Source organism: Dreissena polymorpha, chromosome 3 (genome assembly GCF_020536995.1).
Source record: "Dreissena polymorpha isolate Duluth1 chromosome 3, UMN_Dpol_1.0, whole genome shotgun sequence".
In the NCBI taxonomy this organism is placed as follows: Eukaryota; Metazoa; Mollusca; class Bivalvia; order Myida; family Dreissenidae; genus Dreissena; species Dreissena polymorpha.
The window spans coordinates 105,578,179-105,593,134 of record NC_068357.1 but is presented as its reverse complement, the minus strand read 5'-3'; the positions used below and the strand labels follow the sequence as shown (position 1 = coordinate 105,593,134).

Here is a 14,956-nt window from a genome sequence, read left to right as displayed (position 1 = left end):
TGTACTGTAAAAGTTTTAATGAATTAACGAACCCCCACCCTCTCACACATATATTTCATGGGCATAATAAAAACAAACAAGAGGGCCTGAAAGGCCCAAAGTCGCTCACCTGAGATAAAAAAATGATATGTTCTTTGCAGCCCAAGATATCAACAGAACAAATGTTCTAACCAAGTTTCATGAAGAATGAACAACAAAAGGCCCCATGGCGGAAATGTTTTTCGACAGACTGGGACCATTTTTTGAACTCGTCCAAGATATTATTTGGAAAAATCTTCTGAAAAAGTTTCATGAAGATCCGACAATAAATGTGGCCTCTACAGTGTTAACAAGGCAAATATTCATGACGCACATCGGAAGACAGACAATTGACAAAAGGTGATCACAAAAGTTTACCATGAGCAAAAAATATTATGCTCATAAAGATTGTCACCATGTGTGAAGATCAGCAAGTGTCATTCAGATTGAACTAAAAATGTGACTAAAAGTATACACAATGTTTTACTATAAACAACTGAGGTAGTGCGGTCTCGTTCGCTTACGCAAGTAAAACGGTCACGGGACGGTTACGAGTTTTGTAACTGTGTCAGCACTTATGTAATACGGATATATTTATCGAGTCTAATTAAAGAACGCTTATTTCTAACACACTTAATGATTGTAATTCAATTAACTAAAGGCGTCCAGTCAGATACGCCTGAATACACTCAAAGAATTTATCTATAAGTGAAAACCAAAGCAGCTTTAATGAAAATAACTAACTTTAGTCTAAAGAATCTACGCATCATTAAAAATGAACAAATACAGCAAATACCTTAATGATTGTAAAAAGAAGTTCACAATCTGTCAAAAAAAAAACTGATATAAATATTAGTTACTGTTAGTCAAGAAGTTGCTTCAAAAATTTTATTTACAAAATAAGTCTAACTTAATCTTAAGAACACAATTTATGGAGAAAACTCCAGTGACTCAAATGTAAAAAATAAGAAGAATTTACAAAAGTTATTTCAATCAAAAGAGTCTTTCTAATTTAGAAAATACCAAATAACAAGGTTGCCATGGAAACAGTTTCATAGGACAGTAGTCTGCTAAATACACCAAAACACAGTAGGTTAAGTTGGCTTTTCAGTAAAGATCAAAGATAAGGCTCTACAGTGCATTAGTACATGTACAGTTATTTTATGACATAGGTTTATTAAATTGCATGCAAACCACTGTCTTTATGTACACCACATTTTATGAAAGAAGTCCCAAGTTTAAACAAGGGAATTAACTATTAGTTAACTATTAGAAAGTTATCTTTCTTTAACGTTATGGGTTATCACAACTAGACTGTTCAAATGCTTTCACTATATACATATAGAGAAAACTGCCCCGCCATCTGGCGGCCATGTTTTTCAACGGACCAGAACCATTTTTGAACTCAACCAACATATCATTTAGACAAACATTTTGACAAAGTTACATGAAGATTGGGTATCAAATGTGACTTCTACAGTGTTCACAAGGTTTTTCCATTTTTTTTGACCAAGTGATCTAGTTCTTGACCCAGCATGACCCAGTTTCGAACATAGTCGAGGTATCAATAGGACAAATGTTCTGACCAAGTTTCATGAAGATCGGACAATAAATGTGGCCTATGGAGTGTCCACAAGGCAAATGTTGACACCGCACGACGCACGACGGACGATGGACAAAAGGCGATCACAAAAGCTCACCATGAGCACAGCTCAGGTGAGCTTAAATGGTTACAATAAAACAGCATATTTATTTAAACTAAAATGTTTACATCAAAACAAAAAGTTAACATAGAACAAAAATAAAATAATTTGATTCTACTGGGGCTCGAACCTTCGACCTCTCACATGTGAAGCGAGCTTGTAACCACTACACTTCGGAACCGCTTGAAAAATCACCTTCTAACTAAGATATTAATAAGTGACTGTAGTGTAACGGTTATCAATAAAGCAATAAACCGTGTAATCGCTGTCGTCTTGTAAAATTGAAGAAAATACGCGTTAACCAAAACTCGAACAGCAAAAGTCTGCGCTATTGTTAGAAAAACCACAAAATAAATATATTTTGATTATGTTTTGTTTTTATACAAAACCAGAAAGTTTCGCGTATTTGCCCAGTCCCTGTGATCTGATCTTTTTCCTGTGATCAGTTATTAATTAAAACAATTAGTTTTGCATTATTGGCAATAAATGTTGTAATAAATGTTATAGACACATATGCAGTACTTATTTACACTTATGTACACAAAAAATCACCACTATACAAGATATTCTTTAAACAAAAATATATACATTGATCCGTATAATAACTTCTCCTCCCATAAGCGAAAAAAAAATGCATTACATACTTGTCGCCGCACTCCAGTGCGACGCCAATAAATTTATGGCCTTAAATATAAAATCCAACTGCCACAATCAAGTTTGTTGTTTCATTTTATCACCTAGGAATCCGCCATTTCTGTTAAGGGGTGGATCAGAAGAGCTAGTGTAATGTCCTCTTTTGTTAGCCAGTTTGTACAAGGAAGGATTAACTACATCCGTTCATGCTGTGAATTATCAGCCACATGTTCACTGATCAACCGGCACATATGCCAGTAAGCTGCGTTGTTGCAAGGTGCCAATTTTACTGAGGAAACATAGGCTTCCCAAGCCACTGATGCATGGTTTTCCAATTCCATAATATGTCCCATCAAATTTAAAGCCGTCTCTATTTGACCCACATATGGAACACCTCGCAACGAGATGAAATAATTATTAAGTTGATCTAATGCCGCATGTTTACCTTCAGCGTCTCTATGTGCAAGGTACTTAAGGTAGTATAGGAACGGTTTGGCGTCAATGAGTGCAAATTGCATAAAGTTTGGAAGATTGTGTGGTGACCTGTCATCAACTGAAATAAATCTCCCGTACATTTCATATATTAAATGACTAGGAGCACAATTAATTTCATGCCTTGTAAATATAACATCCATCATAATATTTGTCGCAAACATTTGGAACATTTTGTTTGGCGTAAGACTTGTGTGTGCTCCTGCCATCATTCGTTCAAAAAAGTGCCCGTTTTGTATCATTGAGAATTGAACCATATCTGGTGTAATCATGCTCTCGATATCCTTCAGGAAAGTGACAGCTCGGTCATAATCATTTATGCAAACAAGCATTGATGCATATTTTAAATAATTAGAGACTTGTCCAGACCTTACGGAAGTGTTGTACATTTCGTATATGTCGTCTGTGATGGGTTTCTTATCAGAAATGTGGGCAGACGCTTCTAAGGTAGCTAATGTGTTGCTTATGTTTTGAAAGGCGAATTCAAGTTCAAACGTGTAATCTTTCTGCTGTGAAATCGCTTTTTTCAAGTTTTGTGCGAACTGTTTCATCAGTGTTGCGAACTCTTGGGTCGTACGAAAAAGTGCAGGCGCAACGAAATTTCCTTGCTTACCCATAACCATAATAACCAATCGTGACAGCGTCAATAGATAATAATATTCTTTTGACATAAGTGTAGTAGTTGGTGTCGCTTGAAACGATTTTAATCTTTCACCCAAACAATCTGCGCTTAACATGTACACACATTGCAAACCAGAGTTAAGTATGTTTGTCAGTTCTTGAATCAAAAGTGAAAATTCACTGACTTTTAGTTTCCCCGCAAACAAATTAACACTGGCGATTGAATAATGGGGACAATATCGTCTTTGCAGAAAACGTCTGAGCGTTTTTAAACAAAAGTGTATACACTGCACAAGGTTTTCATTTGTCCATACTTCCATTGGGTAGTTTCCGACGGTGAAAAGCAGAGCTGTTTTCATATGAAAGGTACTCAGTTGATCGCCTACGATAGGTTTTAAGAATTGTTTACGTATCATTTTCGTGAGAATATATGCCTTCATTTGTACAATGTTAAGATCACACATCAGTAAAAGTTCTAACTTGTTTGTAGACATTCTCCATTGACGTGATGCGATGTCACGTTGATAATGAACATTCATAACAAACATTTTACGTTCGGCGTCGAACGAAAATGTGTGTCCGATATTTCCCGGGTACATAAAATAAACTCCGCACTGTTTAGCCTTTGCTAATGTGACCTGTTTCGGCCAATGACCGGGATTTGGTCTAAAGAACAAAGCCTGGCACTCTTTTGGAATTGTTGGACAATGTATAGCAAACACGCTGTCCAGTATGTCCTTCCAACTGTGCGCCGGTCCGTGTTGTTCGAATTCCTTCATCATCGAAGAAAACCCTTGAAACCAATCTGCCTTGAAGAAAAAATTGTTTAAAAGCAATACCCGGCTTTCTTCGTCTAGCATAAACTTATCCCAGAAACTAGTAAACGCATTTGTTGAACAATCAATTACTCCTTCACGGGCAGGGAAAAGTGTATTGTCTGAAAGTTGCATAACATGCTGTAGACTGTAACATTGTGGACACGACATTGTGGTTGTTATCGCAAGAAATGGAACCTTGGATGGTTGGCAATCCGATAGGTCTGTATATGCACTCAGTGTGTCTATGTAAATAACGCAGTCAGTGTCCGAATGCATGCCGAATGTAGTAGATCCCTCCACTTGACTACCGAATATGTGTCCTATACCGTGGACATGATTAAGATGTGTACAGAGAACATTGCGCAAGGTGAAAACATATCTTCTGAAGTTGATCAGTTCTTCAGTCACTCCAATATCCTCCAACACTGTGCACAGTTTAATCGACAACGACTCAATTGTGTCAACTTCCATATTGTTTGGAAAAAAAACCCAGACACAATATACACTCACTTAAATTACAGTTTGAAATGTTATTTACAATTTACAAAACACTATTAACGTTTTATTCTGCCTTCTTTCGATTTCCCAATCGATTGCATTTCAAATACTGCGTGGATCGATGCATTTAATATTTGGCGGATTGCCACTGTCGGAATAAAATCTTGTTTTATCGACTTAAGATAATGAGATAATGCGAAGATACAATGTATGGACTTGTATTAAGATTTCACTGAATTGAAGACGGTTATAAATTTTCAAATGTCAAACCAAGTATGACACATTCAGAGCATATGATATATATATACGAACAACATTGATTAAAACTCAGCGATCACTAGCATATTTCATCGAAATTTAAAGGCGGTTTAAGCGTATTACGACTGTTCGCATACAAGAAAGAGGGCAAAGATGGCCTGTTTCGAAACCAGAGGCATTTTTTGTACAACCTTAAAAAAGGACTTTAAGCTGACGTCACATAACAAATGTTGAGCATGAGTGAGTGAAAGTGAAGTTTTAAAACTAATTATGTTACATAATTGATTACAAAACATTTCACGCATTTCGCAGGGCATGGCTAACTTTGACATAAGGAAGACGATTTTAACGCATTAGTAGAGGACTGCTATATGACATAACATGCCGTATAAAATATAACTTAGTCGTTTCGAAGCGGTTATTTCACTATAGATTTTACTATAGAAGTTTATTTTAAAAAAAATCATATGATCCCTGCGGCATGGCCAGTTTAGATTTCATGATCATGATTTGAACTTATAGATTACCACCATAAGATGTTACACACCTAATATAAAAATTATTATACGGGAAAAAAATAATTTCCTTAAATATATTTACCTCGGAGGCGTTGCCGGTTTAAACCCCAAGGGAATGATTTAAACAAACTTTGAACAGATCCTCTATCTATGGATACATGCCAAATATCAAAGCTTAACATTTTGCAAATGATTATGCGTTTAATTGTATTGTTACATGGGGAAAGTTTAAAATCATAAACAAGTATATGCTTTTTCGACTAAAACACGAATAAACAAGATGTGTTTGTGAAACACTATGTCCCCCATATATTTGACCTTTGACCTTGAAAGATGACCTTGACCTTTCACCACTCAAAATGTGCAGCTCCATGAGATACACATGCATGCTAAATATCAAGTTGCTATCTGCAATATTGCAAAAGTTATGGCCAATGTTAAAGTTTGACGCAACATATATTTGACCTTTTACCTTGAAGGATGACCTTGACCTTTCACCACTCAAAATGTGCAGCTCCATGAGATACACATGCATGCCAAATATCAAATTGCTATCTTGAATATTGCAAAAGTTATGGTTTGACGCAAACAAACAAACCAATACACAAACCAACAAACAGACAGGGCAAAAACAATGTCCCCAGTATAGACTGGGGGACATAAAAATTAACATAACTGTGAAGGACAATTATGTATCATACAGTATCGGCATTGAGTAAATAACTTTTTTCCGCATAACCACCCTTTATAAAGCAACTCAACTAAATGCTTGCACGCAAATTTTAATCTGTAGGTGTTTTATGTAAGTTTATGTAGCGCAGAAAGACATACATTATCTCAATATCTTATCACCAAGCATTCATGCTTAAGTAAACAGCCATCTAAAATATTATTTAACAAATCCAAGTCGAGATTTTTAAAAAAAGCTCTTGAGGATCAGGAAGTTTTTAGGGACATAAATTATGGTTAACGTCGGTCTTCAGTAGAATGAATATCGAAATTTTCAACGAGCGTCTCAAAACACTGTATAATTAAGACTTAAAAATGGTTTTCGATTTATTTTGATTTTCGAGTGATCGCGTAACCACTTGTTTTCATAAAACTTAACATTGGTCAAATATAATGAACAACGCGATGGTTTAAAGATGATTTGAACGGCAATTGTTAATCCCAAGTTTATTGACACAAGTTTTAAAATATACTCGTCTCCACATTATCTTTATTCGAAACTAGTTTTTACGCATTTACGAGCTTTCATGTATGCATCAAATGTTACCATAAATTTTAAGGGGCTTTTCACGTTTTGGAAATTTTAAAAAAAGGTTTCAGATTCGCAAATTTTCGTTGAAGTTATGATATGTGTGAGAAAACAGTAATACTGAACATTTACTATACTCTAAAATATCCATAATATGCATCTTTTGAGGATTTAAAAACTTAAAAAATTAAAAAGCGTTGCAATGCGAAACGATTACATTATTTGGAGAGTTATTTGGAGAGTTCTGTTGTTGTCGTTATATTTTGTGATACAACGAGGATTGCTTACATAAAGTATAAAATAAATCACTTATTGTATGAGCACGGATGGCCTAGTTGTCAAAGAGATTCGAGCCCAGTTGAGGGTTACTTTTTTTTTCGTTTTTTACTGAAGCTTTTTAGATCCAATGTTTACATGTATCAATATAAAGCAATTAATGGCAAACTTCAATACATGCCAAAATCTGTGAAAATGTACCTTTAACACTAAACATATAAGAATAACGAACAACGTGTGGGTTATAATAATCGTATATCACACAAAATGTTAGTTTGATAAAAACATCACATGCGATCTTTTTCTATAACAATCATTGATAAACGTAGCTGATATATAAAGGAATCTTTTTTCGGTTAACTTACACTTTAAGCGTTCATATACAAAGCCTATCACCGGCCTTTAAAGTCGTGAGTGTCATTCAGTATGCAGCTTATGTATTTATAATTTTGTGATAAGCTGATATTATTACGTTCTTTTTTTTGAATTAGATTTTAAATTCGAATTGTGTTTTGTCGCGTTTCTGTTTGCTAATGTACACGACGTTTGTTAAAACAAAATGGTTTGTATATGTCGACAACATTTAAGCGAATTTTAATTGTATTAAAATATATACTTATAAGCACACAATGGATTTTTTACTATAAACAAATACATTATTGAGCAATGGTAAGTTAATGAAGTCATCGAACTAAAGCTTAAAAGTGTACATCAATACCGCACTGTTACCAATAGTGCGTATGTGAACAACACTATTTCATGTCATAATACTACAACGCACAAAGCAAACCTAGAACAATTGTGTTTAAATTCACACTTGTTAGTTGGTGATGGCCCCGAATGCTTGATAGCATTTGAACAGTTTTCCTTTAAGGCTACTCATTGTTTTGTTATTTCGACCTCTAGATTACAAGGGCAAGAACGCGAGAGTACTATACAAACATTCGAAATGGCCATTCGAGAAAAAAAAGATTACGATGCGATGATGCCAGATCACGATAGTAAGGAGAGCACACTGCGGTTGTTCGGGTTTTCGCCTTGGACTGGCGTGGTCAACTCGATACGGCTTGTGCACACTGATAGTCTCAACATCTGGAAAAAAACGTCATCTGTTATGGCTGGGGCTAGACAAAAGGGTAGGCAAATTAAGTATGCACATAGCTTAACGAGAAGTTCACCATAATCACACAAATAAAGGGTTCTAGTTTCACCGGTGTTCACGACCATTTCAACTCAAATGTTAAACATGCATGAACATACGAACACATGGCACACTGCATGTCTTGTTGTACCCATATATTGCTGCATAATCTCTCAATATCGAATCAAAGTCAACAAGAAACCGTCGGAGACGGGTGATGCTCCCCAAAGTTGTTTTTTGTCACAATATTGCACTATATATTCAGATAAAAGGAAACGTCTTGAGTGGCATAACTTTGGACAAAATAATACGTTTAGCAATTTAAAAATTTCAAAGGGCCATAACTCTAAAACAAATCATCTAACCAAAACCCGCAAATAACATGCGCATCTCCTCAAGGTAGTTAAGCTTCCCATATAGCTTCATTGAATTCCAGTCAGTAGTTGGGGAGAAATAGCCCGGACAAGAATTGCACAATATGTACAGTTAATGGAAAACTTCAAAGGGTCATAACTCTGTGAAAAATCATCTGACTAGAACCCGCTAATACTATGCACATGTCCTCTTGGTAGTGAAGCTTCCCATAAAGTTTCATTGAATTCCGGTCATTAGTTGCTGAGAAATAGCCCGGACAAGAATTGCACTATATGTACAGTTCATGGACAATTTCAAAGGGCCATTACTCTGTGAAAAAACATCCGACAAGAACCGGCTGATAACATGCACATCTCTTTTTTTAGTTGCTGAGAAATAGCCCGGACAAGAATTGCACTATATGTACAGTTAATGGAAAAATTCAAAGGGTCATAACTCTGTGAAAAATCATCTGACTAGAACCCGCTAATAATATGCACATGTCCTCTTGGTAGTGAAGCTTCCCATAAAGTTTCATTGAATTCCGGTCATTAGTTGCTGAGAAATAGCCCGGACAAGAATTGCACTATATGTACAGTTCATGGAAAATTTCAAAGGGCCATTACTCTGTGAAATTATCCGACAAGAACCGACTGATAACATGCACATCTCTTTTTTAGTTGCTGAGAAATAGCCCGGACAAGAATTGCACTATATGTACAGTTAATGGAAAATTTCAAAGGGTCATAACTCTGTGAAAAATCATCTGACTAGAACCCGCTGATAATATGCACATGTCCTCTTGGTAGTGAAGCTTCCCATAAAGTTTCATTGAATGCCGGTCATTAGTTGCTGAGAAATAGCCCGGACAAAAATTGCATAATGTACAGTTAATGGAAAATTTCAAAGGGCCACAACTCTGTGAAAAATCATCCGACCAGAACCGTCTGATAATATGCACATCTCCTCTTGGTAGTGAAGCTTCCCATAAAGTTTAATTGAATTCCGGTCATTAATTGCTAAAAAATAGCCCGGACAAAAATTGTGCACGGACGGACGGACACACGCACGGACAGACGAAGCGGCGACTATATGCTCCACAAAAAAAATTGGGGAGCATAAAAATGCGAGAACAAAATATTAAAGGGGCCTTTTCACAAATTTGGCATGTTTTGAAGTTTGTCGTTAATGCTTTATATTGATAAATGTACACATTGGATATAAAAAGCTTCAGTAAAAAATCAAGAATAAAATTTAAAAAATAAAAAGGTAACCCTCAGCAGGACTCGAACCACTGACCCCTGGAGTAAAAAGTTCACCTCTTTAGCCACTCGACCATCCTTCCAGATACAAGATCAGATGTATTTTATTCTTAATATAAGCAATCCTCGTACCTTCCCAAAATAATACGACAACAACCTAACTCTCCAAATTATTAATTCGTTTTGCGTTGCAACGCTTTATAATTTTCGGATTTTTAAATCGTCAAAAGATGCATATAATGGCTATTTTAGAGCATGGTTAATGTTCAGTATTACTGTTTCCTCACTAAGATCATAACTAAAACGTAAATTTGCGAATCTGAAACAACTTTTTTCAATTTTGTCAATTTACCCAAACGTGAAAAGGCACCTTTAATACCGCGATATCGCATCGCATCGTATTATCGCAAACTCGCATCGATATCTCGCATCATATTCTCGCACCTTTGTATCGTAATCCCACTATTTCAGATCACAATTTCTCACTATCGATCTTCCAATAATGAGTGGAAAACGCGAGAACAAGATGCAAAAGCATTATATAACGATACGACGTCAGGAACACAATGTGCGAGATTGCCAGAATACGATGCGAGATAGTGAAACAGTTATGCGAAATTATATTTAGATCATGGTATTCTCGTGATAGCAGAAATAAAAGTTGTACATCTTGTGGAGAACCGGATATCACCTATAAACCAGTAATAAATACACGTTTTTGATGAAAAAAGCTTTGGTGTTGTCGGCATACGAGTAATTGTAGGTATGTTTTATCATTTTCTTACTCTGTTTTCCACACGATCTTTGTTCCTTATCGACACTTAAAATACTTATTTATTTATTATGTCATGTTTCAAATTTATTAACATCGTTATATAATTATTTAATTAACTTCGTTATCTCGTTGTTGCATTTTAATATGAGAACTCAAATATATTTTAAGTGTCCATAAGGAACAAAAATCGGTGTCCAATCTTTTAAGATTTATGTCTTATTCCAACTTTAAACTATACAAGCTTCTTGTATTTCAATGAATGAAGGAACACGTATTATTTCAAATAAATTTTTTGTTGTTGAGAATTATATAAAGAAAAGACAATCCTTTGTCTAGAAAAATGCATTATCTTCTGAATATCCCCTGGTATTTGAACCCAGACCTCTTTCCTCCGAGAGGAATTTATTCTGTATTGAAATATAATGGCGTGAAAGAGGAAGATGAGCAATTTTCAAACTCATCCTTATATAACAAATATTGTATCTTTGATATGAGAAAACATCCCTTAAGATTTGTATTCGCGTCACATTTGTAACAAAACATATGTGTGTGTGCACAAAACGTCATAATAATTTACACCAGGGGAGTAATTTCCTGTTACATGTAGATAAGATCCAAAAAATAAATGAAGCCGCACATGTAAGCTACTTTCGAGAGTGATGAAATGTTCCTACACATCTGTTTACCGGTTAACAACGTGATGACCATATTCTTATCTGTAGTGTTCAGAAAAAGACAGTTACCACTCACAGTATTTATGTGAGCCCGATCATATTGATTAAGTGCAAGTTTGGCCATCCGCAGTAGGACTTTATTCAATTGTTTATTTAGGATTTCCCTGTTCTTATTGTTCAACACCGCTTCTGGTTGACACAACCAACCAGAAATTGCCCTTTTCCAGCAGCTGCTAAATCCAATAATGTGACGTTTTTCGCATGGGTAAGACACAGCCACCAAGTTTGTGCCATGCTCGACGTTTGGAAGTATTGGGTTTGCGCCACACACTTCATCCAAACTTTACTTGTGGACTTTGTCCCTGTAGTCGTATACATCATGTGTTAAGTCCATTATGTATGGAACGCCATAGCTGTCTTACGTTGTCACATTTCTTTCTGTCTTCTTAAGAAGGTGTCGTATTATGTCCAACCGTCGTGTTATCTTGTCCAAATGTGGTGTTGACTTGTCGAAATACAGTCCTATTATGTCAAACCGTCGTGTAATATTGTCCAAATGTGGTGGTGACTTGTTAAATTGTCATGCTATCTTGTCCAAATGTGGTGTTGACTTGTCAAAACACAGTCATATTATGTCGAACAGTCGTGCTATCTTGTCAAAATCATGTGCTGCCTTGTCAAAATATAGTCCTATTATGTCGAACCGTCGTATCATGTGCTGACTTGTCAAAATACAGTAATATTATGTCAAACATTCGTGCTATCTTGTCAAAATCATGCGCTGACTTGTCAAAATATAGTCCTATAATGTCGAACAGTCGTGCTATCTTGTCAAAATCATGTGCTGACTTGTCAAAATACAGTCCTATTATGTCGAACAGACGTGCTATCTTGTCAAAATCATGTGCTGACTTGTCAAAATACAGTCCTATTATGTCGAACAGTCGTGCTATCTTGTCAAAATCATGTGCTGACTTGTCAAAATACAGTCCTTTTATGTCGAACAGTCGTGCTATCTTGTCAAAATCATGTGCTGACTTGTCGAAATACAGTCCTATTATGTCGAAGAGTCGTGCTATCTTGTCCAAATCATGTGCTGACTTGTCAAAATATAGTCCTATTATGGCACGACTGTTCGACATAATAGGACTGTATTTTGACAAGTCACCACGTGATTTTGACAAGATAACACGACTGTTTGACATGATAAGACTGTATTTTGACAAGTCAACACCACATCTGGACAAGATAGCACGACTGTTCGACATAATAGGACTATATTTTGACAAGTCGGCACATGATGTTGACGAGAAAGCACGACTGTTCGACATAATAGGACTGTATTTTGACAAGTCAGCTCATGATTTTGAAAAGATAACACGATTGTTTGACATGATAAGACTTTTTTGACAAGTCAACACCACATCTGGACAAGATAGCATGACAATTTGACAAGTCAACACCACATTTGGACAAGATAACACGACGGTTCGACATAATACGACATCTTCTTAAGAAGACAGAAAGAAATGTGACAACGTAAGACAGCTATGGCGTTCAATAATTATGTATAAAATAACAATTGCTATGTCTACATGCGGACATACTATGACCTTTAAGTAACACTGACTGGTTAAAATAATTCTAATTCTGATGTTGTGGTCCCTTTATTCTTAAATATTATATTTAGACTACCACTATTTTCTGTCACTAAATGAACGAATCGTTTAAATGAATTAAAAAAATCTAATCCAACGGATGATTAATCAAACGTTTTATGTGAACGTATATTTTTCTATACATGTTCGGATTTAAAGTAGAAACTATGACAACGCAATTACACATTTTTGTATCACATGTTAAATAAACCGATTAAAGGTAACGCAATACTAATGTGATAATTTAATTTATACCAATGCAAGAAAGAATGCTGGTTTCTAAATAATTGTATTACTCCGCAGACTAAATCGTGGCGTTTTCAGATTAAATCAGTAAGAGGTATGCTCGCAGATGACGATGACGTATGACGCAAAGGTATGTATGCAACTGACACGCACTAGTTTCACGTACAACAGTTTCGGATTTACTATGCATGCAATTACAAGTTAAGAATATGTTAGAAAATAAGGACACTGATCAGAATATGTGGTTACCAGATCGACTGAGTATTTCGAATATGTATCTCCAGCGTAATGATTTGTGTCCTACCTATAAAGTAGGTCTAGAATGTACTTAAAACGCTTTTTAAACATTTTTCATAAACAACATTCCTACTTTCATTAAGTTTATAAATTAATCGTTACAGACATCACAACAATAATAAAACATTGTTTACATTTTATTTCAGAACGTAAAATTGATATTTCAGAATATATACAGGAGGAAGTACTTCGCTGATTAGCCTCAACAGGGTAGACACGAGCACCGTTTTTCGCGACTTCAGCTATAGCGCTGAAAATATTTGGAAACTGCGCTTTATATCATAGTTATATTTTATACCTTTCTGTTTTGATTCGATAAATACACATTATAGTTAAATTTTTATTCAGATATTTAGTGTTTTTTTAATAATTTTACAAAATAATTTTCAGTAAATGTAAATGGCAATATATAATATGTCAAAATAAGTATTGCACTAAAATAACATTATCTAAGACAACAAAAGAGAAAATTGGTCCAGTTTTCTGTCGATGACCATGAAGTACTTTGTTGCATCGTGAAGACCAACAGGAACTGACGTCATGCAGGAACTGCCTGAAAGTCACGCATCCGCGTATATGTCAATAGAATACATGTACAATGTATATAGAAACAAGTGAAGCCACACAGCAGCTATATCCACATTGAAATCATGACGAAGTTACGGTCAATTGATATTTAACAAAGTTACGGGCCTTTTACAATATCTATAAGCGTTTAAAAAAAATCCGGAACGAAACTCGCTTATCTGCAAGTCATATGGATAGAAAGATATTCGTAAAAACGACTGAAAATGTTCATTATAGAGAACATGTGTATGCCCAATTCTTATAACTTCGCCAAAAATCAATTTACCGGAACGAAACATACACTGCATCTGTAAGTCATGTAGGCAGACTCACAGCGTCATTAGTCAAAGCGTTAAGGAAAAAAATCCGGAAAATATAATGCCGGACGGACAGACTGACGGACAGTGCGACTGCTATATACCACCCTACCGACAATTATATAAGAACAATTATGTAACTTTAAAGTTTAAGAATTTCCAAAGTAACAAAAGTAACAAGAGCACCGCCTTGCGGGTGCAGACCGCTCATCTATTTTTCTTTAAGGTGAAAGGACCTATCTCAATACTTCAATCACAAAAGAGGGAGGGTGGGGTGGAGAGGGTGTATAGTGTGGGTGTGTGGTCATGTATTACATTATCTTCCAAAAATAAGAAAAAATGCAAACAAAAAATAAATATTTTTTTTTTTTTTTTGGGGGGGGGGGGGGTTCTTGGGTGGGATTTCTGGACGGTATTTCAAAAAAAAAAAATTTGTGTTTTTTTAACTATGTTTAAAAAAAATGGGGGTCCGGGGGGCGGGGGGGGATATAGTGTGAGGGTGTAGTCATTTATTAGATGATCTTTAAAAAAAAAGAAACAAAAAATATTTGTGGGGGGGGATTCTGGGGTGG

The 14,956-nt window shown here is 35.6% G+C and overlaps 1 protein-coding gene across 1 annotated transcript in view; it reads right to left on the bottom strand.

Annotated features, from left to right (window-relative positions):
- Window positions 1-4,901, bottom strand: part of LOC127870838 (uncharacterized) — a 37,375-nt gene extending 32,474 nt beyond the window's left edge. Inside the window, exon 1 of the mRNA XM_052413371.1 lies at window positions 1,917-4,901. Within this exon, the coding sequence (XP_052269331.1) occupies window positions 2,549-4,756 (2,208 nt within the window). The 5' untranslated portion in view covers window positions 4,757-4,901 and the 3' untranslated portion in view covers window positions 1,917-2,548. The remainder of the gene's footprint in view (window positions 1-1,916) is intronic.
- Between the last annotated feature and the right edge of the window lie 10,055 nt (window positions 4,902-14,956).